This window comes from Artibeus jamaicensis, unplaced genomic scaffold, assembly GCF_021234435.1.
Source record: "Artibeus jamaicensis isolate MK-2021 breed Jamaican fruit bat unplaced genomic scaffold, CSHL_Jam_final scaffold_916, whole genome shotgun sequence".
Lineage (NCBI taxonomy): Eukaryota > Metazoa > Chordata > Mammalia > Chiroptera > Phyllostomidae > Artibeus > Artibeus jamaicensis.
The window spans coordinates 57,429,368-57,439,991 of record NW_026522059.1 but is presented as its reverse complement, the minus strand read 5'-3'; the positions used below and the strand labels follow the sequence as shown (position 1 = coordinate 57,439,991).

At 34.1% G+C, this 10,624-nt stretch overlaps 1 protein-coding gene across 1 annotated transcript in view; it reads right to left on the bottom strand.

Annotated features, from left to right (window-relative positions):
- Nucleotides 1-3,426: 3,426 nt before the first annotated feature.
- Nucleotides 3,427-10,624, bottom strand: part of PI15 (peptidase inhibitor 15) — a 34,114-nt gene continuing 26,916 nt past the window's right edge. The window contains exons 3-6 of the mRNA XM_037138504.2: nt 8,567-8,685; nt 7,444-7,576; nt 7,206-7,321; nt 3,427-3,899 (exon numbers count right to left, since the gene is read on the bottom strand). Of these exons, the coding sequence (XP_036994399.1) occupies nt 3,764-3,899; nt 7,206-7,321; nt 7,444-7,576; nt 8,567-8,685 (504 nt within the window). The 3' untranslated portion in view covers nt 3,427-3,763. The remainder of the gene's footprint in view (nt 3,900-7,205; nt 7,322-7,443; nt 7,577-8,566; nt 8,686-10,624) is intronic.

Genomic DNA, 10,624 nt, shown 5'->3' with positions numbered 1-10,624 from the left:
AGGCTGAGCATTATTTTTTCCTCATGGACACATTCAAACTATCTGTTTAGCTTATACATTCATAAAATAAGCCAGGTATGAACATGAAACACTTAAATTGGCCTAAATGTATATGAGATTTGCTTATATAGATGTTATAATTTGATTTAATATAAGCATGCATTAATGAGAAAACATATATATTGTCTCAATTCAAATACTCCAAAACCCTACTGGTTGGGCTTGCTCTAGCCATTTGGTCAACTCTTTGCTAAAGCCCCCTAGAGATTTCAAGAGTGTTTCCACAGTTTCAGGTGAGTATTACCTCACTGTCAAATAAAGTTGGTATTGGTGATCTGATGGTCCAGAGAAGTCACGATACTTAAACTGAGCAGAAGCAAAAAGGATAGTAATAATTGCTTCTGCCGCCTTTTCAAAAAAGTTTAAATGGAGACAACTATACCTTTTAGGATCAAATGGGTAAAGCAAGCTCAAACAATATGATTTACTCAGAGTATCTGAACTGAAACAATATATATGTTTCTCATTAGTACATACAACTGTACTTGAACAACAATAAAAAATTAAAAAATAAAATAAAATAAAATTTTAATTAAAAAAATCAAAGCAAGTTTATCTGTCATAACCAGGAACATTAAGACTATGCCTACACAATTCAAATACGATTCTATAAAGAAATCCATCAGTTTAACAGCAATAATTTTAATTTTCTCAGTCTTTTGATAACATGAAAGCCAAAAAAACTATATTGTGACAGATTTTATTTTTACTCTGAAAAAATAAAAAATAGTATCAAAATCTATACCACAGAAAGGATCCATGCTATAGAATATATATGCCGATTACTATTTCTTTTGAAAGAAATCATTTGAAATGAAAACCCCAATACTAACTATTCCACGCTGCTCTTATGAAATAGCTTATCCTCAGACCCTTTCTGCCTCTGGAAATTACAGTGAGAAATAGTTATTCTAGCACCAATGTTGCATGCCATAAACATATGAAACACCGTGTTGATACTAGCAAACTGTCATTTGCTTTAGCCTGGGAAATAAAACATTTCACCTGGCCAGATCATATGACCAACTTTAAAAAGTACAGATAGAGTAACAAATATACCCGTTATATATTTCAGCTGAGTTGTTAAATTATAAATAAACTTACAGTTCTAGTTGTGATTTGGAATGGACTCTTGTATAAATTCTGTGTGTAAACCCTAGTCTTAATCTGATACATCTGATGATTCATCTGTATTTTTGATGCATTCAAAGCTTTGTATTGAAGACATTTTGATCTTATTGAAACAGAGAAGGGTAGCATTCCTCTGGATTGTTGCAGTTCTAGACTTTTTAGTTAATTCTAAAAATCCATTCATATAAACATTTACTACATTATAGCTACTATATAAGATGAGATAAATACAAAGAATTAGAGTTTCTGCTAAGGAAATGCTCAAAAACTTAATTCTATCTTAAATAAAAGTTTCACATTGGTGAAAATTTAAATATTTATAAATCCTATTAATATGGTAATTTTACCTTTTTAGGTACTTCTGTGAAATATGTAGCAAATATCATTATTCATTGTTAGAAGTGAGAAACCAAGCCACAAGAGTAAACCAGCAAGAATAGTCATTTTTGGTTTAATAGTTCTTTTCTACTTCTGTGGACCTGGTATAGCAAAATCAAGGATAGGGATACTTTCTACATAAATCAAGCAAATATACTACTAATGAGATCTCTCCAATTACCCACTATATGTTATATAAAATTTGGATTGGAGCCTGAATCATATAATTATTTTTTTTCATTTGTCTCCAAAATATTTTAATAATATCTGTATATGTGCTCACAGAAGTAGAGTAGTATGATATGAAAACATTTGGTCACCATATCTAGTTTGTAAATGAAATTAGGATAACTTTTTGTTATCATGTAAACTAAAACTCCAAATGGTGGATTTCTCCCCCACTGAATGGACTTCATTAACTACCTATAGTCTTTCAATGCTTTTGTCTTAAGAAATAGCAAATGTGCAGGGAATTTTAAATAAGTAGCTTCCTTCTGTTAATTGCATTCTGGATCTAATCATTTTTACTTATTCTGTAATTCTATAGAAGTATTGCAGTATTACATAACCCAAATCTCTCTCTCTTTCTCACACACACACACAAAGTATATTGTGTTAAGTGTCTTGATCCAGATAATTGAGTTCTCTCTGCAACTAATTTCTCAAATGAGAAATTTCCATATTTTCATGTGTAAACTTTTCATACTGACTTTGATTTCTGCAATCAAACTTAACTGATAACTGGGACATATTCTTCTACATAGATAGTGGTAAAGTTTGGTGATTAGTCCAGAGAAAGTCATCTGAAGAGGGCTATTTGACAGATAAATCGTAACTGTGGTGTGGACTCAGGGCCTTGCAGATGAGACACAAAGATCCACAATGATCACATTGCTTCTCACCACATAAAAACAATGAAGAAATGGAGGTATTTTGGGCACCTGGGTGTTTCTTTCTGGCATCCTGTACCTCCTAGTGACAGGCTTCAAGATACACCAGACACTCAGGGGAGGCTCTTCTGAAGCTAAGCACCTGGCGTTTTTCTACAATAACCCTGTGTCTGTGTTTTCCATACCTATATCCTAAGTCATATTTCTGTTGGCCTCTTCAGTTTTTCTAAAGAGTCTTGGTTTCTGCCTTCCAATCAATCACAACTATCTACTCTAATCCAGTAATTCTGGGCTGTTTTTCATTCTTCCCTACCTCTTTGTTCCAAGCACTGTAGGTAAAACTCCATGCTAATCAAAAGCCTTATATTGTACAGTGTGACTTATCACCTATTCATAAACATTGTTTTCATTCACTTCCTTAAGGCAACATGAAAATTAATTTGTTAAAAAATAATTTTTACAGCAAAACCATTAGGCTGTATTATTCCCTGAATATTTTGGGAGTTTCTTTAAGGCAGGAATCATATCACATTGTCTCTGCATTATCAGAGCATAAATGGCAGCGTGCCTTGCATGTGGTAAGCACTCAGCACAAGACTACCGACTCAACAGAAGACCTTAAGTAGAAGGCATTAGGTGAAATTTTCATAAGTTTGAGCATATCCTTTTGGGAACCCAAAGAAGATGAAATGTCTCCAGAATGAAATTTGTAGTTGCTTAATTAAATTATATCCAGACGTCACTGAGGGTTATTTTGCCAACTATCATTCTGTGGATATTATAGAGGTGGACACTGAGATATCCCACCACCTAATGTATATTTGGAATAGAATATTTTTAATTTTCCACAAGTTGACTAATAAATGATATTATTATCTATTTGTTACATTATCTATCATGTTTGTGTGTGCATGTATCTATATACATATTATGTATGTATGTATGTGTGTGCATATATATGTGTGTACATATATACACACACATAACTTACAGGTCACATATTTTTTTATTCTTTAGAAACATAACATAATTCTTTTGGAGAAAGCAAGTTTTAGAATTGGATGCATCAATTATGTAAATACTACATATAAAATATTTTAATTTATGCTTAGAGGTCAGAAAATTAGAAATGGATGTTTTGATGACCTTAAAAAAATCAAACCAACATACTAGGCAAACACTAGTTTATACAATGAATATTAAAAGTAAAATTCATATAATATATATAATATGTGCAAAACTCAATATATATATAAACCTATGATTCCCAGAAACCATTCTGTGTCCTGGAGGAATAGATAAGCTTATTTAAACCAGTACAAGTAGTTTGACGTTACTCCTGGAAAACAAAGGTTGTCAGTACAAGATCCTCCATAACTTGGAGGACAGGCTGAACATGGTACCCCCACTTTATATGGTGCTTCTCCAATCCAATTTCCCCTGTAAAGAAAAAGAAAAAGAAGGTAATATTAATGTTTCTTGCCCATCATTTAAAAAAATTTTGATTGTCCTTAAGCTCATAACCACATGTATTGACATGTGATGATCTTTTTGAGAAGTTTTCATTTTTGAAAGGCACTGAAAGTTATGTCCATTTCTTATTTATATAGTAACTTATTCTATATATCTTACTTTTAAGTATTTTCTCTCTGAGATAGCATTGTCTTAGTTTACAGATGACAAGTGACTCCCTACAATGAACAGCAGCATCAGCCGTTACCGGTCTCTGTCCTGCAGCCACCACCTAGAGTGCTTGGGCCACGTGCACTTGAAAACAATTACACTGGTGACATTCTAAGGAGAGTGAGATCGTGTGTACTCTGTGTGTGTATGTAGATGTATACACACATGCACACACATGTGTAAACACATACACATAATAATTCCCGGGAGGCTTAGAAATGGCGAAATGAGCAGGAAGTTGTCATAAGTACAAAACGTGCTTATAAATATTCACAAGATTTGTTTAGAAAGTTGTAAAATGTTGTAGATTCTCATTATGAAATGAAATCTGGAAAACTCCATCCTCAAAGAAGTTAAGGGTGATCTCAACACCTTTTCCCATATGTACAATTACAGCCTTTTCTTTAGTAATGCTATTCATTTTTTATAATGAACACCTTTAACTGAATTACTTTGTGTTCTTAATGTTTTTCTTTCTTTTTAAAAAGATTTTATTTATTTATTTTTAGAGGGTAAGGGAAGGAGAGAGGGAGAGAAGTATCAATATGTGGTTGCCTCTCATGCATCCCCTGCTGGGAACTGGCCTGCAACCCCGGCATGTGCCCTGACTGGGAATTGAACCTCGATCCTTTGGTTTGCAGGCCAGTACTCAATCCACTGAGCTACACCAGCCAGGGCCTTAATCTTTTCCTTTATCTGTGTTGGTGACCATGGTCAAAATCAGAAATCAATTTATTATTTGAGAATAGAAAACAGCCACATTGCCTTGCTGTTATTGAGCTCTTTTAATTATAAAAGAGAAAGTAATAAATATATTTCAGGGGCCCGGTGTTTAGTGACTAGAGTACTAGAAAAGAACAGCATAGCCAACAATGTGAAGGAAATCGAATGGTCAGGAGGCAATTTGGTGTTAATAATAAAAAGTCAAGGTAGTATGTGAGACAACAGTAGATAAGAGGCAAAAATACGAGACAGGTGGTTGCAATCTTCACTAAGACCTGAGTATGACCAAGAGTGGCTCAGAATGTATTTATAGGACATGAAGCTCTCTGCTTAAATCAGTCAGTTAAAAATTCACACTTTAATTCACAAAGTATTTACATAAGCAGCAAAAATATGATTATTCATGTCACAAAATGAAGTGAGACTCCAGGACTTTCCACTCCATCCTGTTTGTTCTACACTCTGACCCCCAGATCAGCCTCCTTAAGCATAATTTTGGTCATGTCACAAGCTCACTAAGAAATGTTGGAGGGGCCCATCCTCTTATGAGTGTAGCTCATTCATTTTTCCTAATCTCTCCCACACTATGTTCAAAATTCATTTCCTTATGTCTCTTTATCCAAAGCTACATCTTTACCAAGTCTCTACTACTTCAAATATACATTTTCTATGTATTCTATATTACTTTATGAAGTAAAGTACATATTTTAACACATATTTTTGCTAAAATAAATTTAGAAATATAATTTTATTATATGTAAAAATTATGTATCACAAACTTTTACATAAATCACAGACTTATTTAATAGAGAAAAATTATATTAAATAGTAAGTCAGCAAATTAATAAACTTATTATTTATTCTTTTTTGTCCTAGTCGATGTAATTAAATTCTCCCTTCCTGTCTCTCTGTGTCATTCTCCCTCTCTCTTCTATTTTTTCCCCTGAAAAACATTAGGCTTGAGATAACTTCATACTGACACCAGAAGAATCATATTCATATACCAGTCAGAATTTTAAAAGTTTCTTCATTGCCTAGGTTTCAAAATAATGTTTTTTGTTACAACAAATATAGCATGTAAACACAATATCTTAATTTCTTGGAACCATAAAACAATCAAATCTTTCATCTATAGTATTAGAAATTTGACTCATTTAGCCAAAAACAGAAAAGTTAAATGAATGAAATAAAAATCTCTTTTATCATTCGGGGCCCACTTGGTCTATTTATGTCACAAAGAAAGGTAAAAGCTTAACAGGAAAATATAAAGAGTGAGGGTGAAAATATCAAACAAATGCACAGTTGAATGCTTTTCATAAAGCAGACACATTCTATTTTCCAAATCTCATTGTTCTAAAAATTGTGAAGAGGGGTCCATCGGAAAAAATACTATTTTTCTAACCTTGCAAATTCACTGGCGTACTACCACGTAAATGAGTAATGCAGTTGTTTGTGAAACATTTTCTCATTCCCTTTCCATACTAGCAACACTGGAGAAAATCTTTGTTTGGGACTTACTTTGAAAAACACCAAGAGTGTCATAAATCCTTTGCAAATTTTGGTATATACTCCAAATGGGAACAGATTCATGAATAAATATTGCAATCTTTTATCATCTGAAGAGTTATTGTCATCAAAAAGGCATTTAATCAAATGTTAACACATGCTTCCTTGTTATAAAAAGGTTGGTAAATATGGTCATATTTTAGAATCTTTAATCAACTTTCACAGTACGTTTTATATATGCCAGAGGATGAAATTATTAAATACTTTCAATATGAAATTTAAATCATGGCAAAGCCCCAGTTTAAAAAGAAGTCATAGCTTTTAAATTTCCCATTCTGATATTGAATGCCTCCTTAACCATTTATGGGAATTAATACAATGAAATTTAAAATCTTTCTCTTAAAACAAGGAAGGAAGAAAGGCTTGTTTTGTTTTCCTGTTGAAAAGGTAATACACCATTCCAGCACTAAGGTGGAGATTTTGTGGTGGAAATTCCCCAGAAGATTGTGTTCCAATGCCTTTTTATGTAGCTATCAAAAGTCTGGAAGTACAGAGTTCATTTTACAATGACCATAACAAAGGAAAGCTGGCGAGAAAAAATTAGCTAATGTCCGTACTCAGAACGTTTTGCCACCAATTTTAGGCCAGAATCCCTTTCCTTCTTAAAAGAAATCTGCAATTCAGCTCATTATGTTTTAGGTACACGGGAATAATTGAGGATTCAAGATTAGAAGCCATTTTAGTTAAGTCTTAGTCATATTAAAATACCTATCAGACTGAAGGTGTTTATCATCCTGAAAGGTTCAAGTAAGTAGCATGTCACCTGGGACTTACTTTGGGGCATAGTTGCATACCAAGTACACTGCACGTCGCCACACAGCTCCCCACACGTTCATGTTTTGGCAGGTATGAATTGCACATCCTATCCGATTGGAGGTGGCCCAGACCATCTGGGAAAATAAAGCAGTATGCCATTACTGAAGTTAGAGCTAAGAAAATGCGTATTCACCAAAACAGTTAAGGCCATTTTTTAAAAGTATGAACCCCAAATTAAAGAGACAATTCACATAACCTGTGTATAATGTGTACACATTGGGCCAAAACATCTCATAGGACATCTGGGGTTGCAGTCCTGGGGATACGGAAAGGCATAGTCTTTCACTTCATCGTACCATGGCTTGACCAGCTGCAGAATAGAGCGGTATCTAGGTATCCAGAGAAACAACAAAAACTTAGGGCACAGGTAGACTCATGTTGAAGGTTAACATGGGTCTTGTTCATTTTGCAGATTATTTGTGCTGAATCAAGAGTATATCCACCTCTCACGATTACTATCACCACCTCATAGAATCCTCTATTCCTTCAAATAGGGCCAACATAAAAATGCTCAGTGCCAGAGCAAGTGGTCCTGTATTTGTGTAAGTATGTGTCTGGTCATTTCAAAAACAGTCATGCAAATATTTCAGGAATCATCATCTTTACCTTGTTTTATCTATGTCAAAAATTCCTTCCATCAGAACATTATACACAATTAAGAATTGATGTATAAAAGTGTTTGCAATACCGGAACTCAGTGTGCTTTTTTTTTCTTAGACTTATATCACTTTAATTTTAATATAGCACATCTGGTTTCCTTCCCAAGATGAGAGAGAATGGGTCTCTGGAATTGGTTGATAACACTCCACAATGCAAGGAAAATTATCCCATCAATGAGAAAAAACTCGCCTATAGCTGCATATACTTGCATATGTATGTGTGTATGTACATACACATATGTATGCAAATATGCATAATTTGTATAACACACATGCAGATATATGAAACCATGGGAAAGTTGCAGACACACAAGACTGGTTTCTGCCACAGTCAAGAGATGTGTTTTAAGGTAGAAGAGATGGGATACAGGGCAAAGCACATGCCTGATCCTTTCAAAGATTCTGGCCCGTAAGTGAAGAAGAACACAGGCTAAAGGAGACTGCTTCAAGGGTCAAAGAAGGAACTGGTCTTATTAGGCCCTTTTAACCAGTTAAATGCTCCTTGAAAACTTCTGAATTAGTCATAGGTCAAGCATCCATGTTTGGCACATAGTCAGCCCTCAATAAATAGTTGCTGATATTACTCAAAATGGGTGCCACTCCCCCTTGGGGTCTAATGAAGTTGTGTGAATGAACGGTGTCAGTGAAACTGCTTCCTACCTTCCAGTTCTCACAGAGAGATTTTGTCCAAAAAATCTCAGTAAGTAAGAAGGTCCATGGTCCCAAATGCAAGTAGCTGCCCAAGCCTCAGCAGATTTTGCAAGATTTTCATCCCAAACCTGTGAAGGGGAAAAAGCCTTCAGCTTTACCAGGTTTACTAGTAGGAAAATAAAAGTAAGATGAAAGAAATGGTGCTATTGTTGATTAAAGTTCTTTGAATTCTGACTTCTGAGACTGTTTTTACTAAAAGAAAGCAACTTCAGACCGTTGATACTTAAAGTTCTATAATGTAATATGATTGCACCACAAAAAACTTTATTGCTTTTATAGTACTCCTAGATCAGAAGTCTAGACATCAGTTTTAGTAAAGGATTGGTTAACAAAAATACCATAACTAGATGCGACCTGGAACACCTCATACCAAACATTGAAATTTGAATCCACCAAAGTCAATTGATTTCCCTAGAGATCACCTTCAGAGCAACCAGGAGCCATGCTACCCATATATCTCCAAAACCAACACAATCAAAATTACTGTTTGTCAAAATTAACAATGTTTAATATACTACAACTTTCAAAGGTCAAGCTATGTTATAATGTAATATATCCCATGGAGCCTTCATATTTTATATCGTTTGAATCTTTGGCACTAATAGCAATATGAGAATTCCTTTTCTGTTTCTATAAACTGGAAACAAACTAGGATAAAAAGTAACGTGACTGTGTTGCCTCGGGCGGCCATAAAAATATTGTACATTATGATTTAAATAAATACGTTAGGAAGAATAGCAATTGTTCTTGAATAATTTAATTGACAAGGGTATTATTAATATATAGTAACTTTTCCATAGATAAAAACTTTGTGGCATAAAATTTAAATGAACCTTAGATTTAGTACACATTTATATTAGTTATTATATGGAATGGCATTCCCATCTCTGAAGCTCTATGGAGAAATCAAGCTCTAAACATTTGTGGGCCTGCCAATAATGAAGTAACACCAACCTGATAGTCTATTTTCTAGCAAGTTAAAAGGTACAAAACACAAAGTAGAGAATATTGTAATTCTGGTACATAAATATAGGAAAAATGCTTTCAAAATTTCTCCCTAATGAGCATATAATTTAGTGAAGTATTTATCTGTTGTAAAAATGATTTTAATTTTTATATTTTAATTCCAAACCATAACATCATTTTCTAAAATACATAAATATTGATATACTATCTGAAGAAATTTGTTCAAATTATGATTAGACAGTGGATTCTAATATATATGTTGTATTTAATCTTTATTATATTTTTCTCCATTACCATTTAGTCCCCTTTTACCCTCCTCCCCCCAGCAATCACCACACTGTTGTCCACGTCCATTAGTCCTTTGTCCTTTTTGCTCAGTCCCTCTACCCCTCACCTCCGCTGTTGATGGGAACATCAACAGTAACTCATCCTGCTCTCCATCGATGAGTCTGTCCCCATTTTACTTGTTAGCTTTGTTTGTTCACTAGATTCCACATGAGTGTAATCATATGGTATTTTTCTTTCTCTGACTAGCTTATGTCACTTAGTATGATAATTTATAGGTCCATCCATACTTTTTTTGTTGTTTTTTTATGTCTGAGTAGTATTCCATTGTGTAAATATGCCATAGTTGTTTTATCCACTCATCTATTGATGGATATGTGGGCTGCTTCCATATTCTGGCAATTGTAAATAACGCTGCAATAAACAGGGAGTGCTTACGTTCTTTAGAATTAGTGTTTTGGGTTCCTTCAGATATATTCCCAGAAGTGGGATTGCTGGGTCCAAAGGCAGATCCATTTTTAGATTTTTGAGGTTATTCCCACAGTGCCTGCAGCATTCTGCAAAAGGGTTCCCTTTCTCCACATCCTCGCCAGCACTTGTTGTTTGTTGATTTATTGATGATGGCCATTCTGACAGATGGGAGAATGACATGCCATTGTGGTTTTAACTTGCATTTCACTGATGATTAGTGACATTGAGCATCTTTTCATATCCCTATTGGCCATCTGTATCCTCTTTGGAGAAGTGTTTATTTAG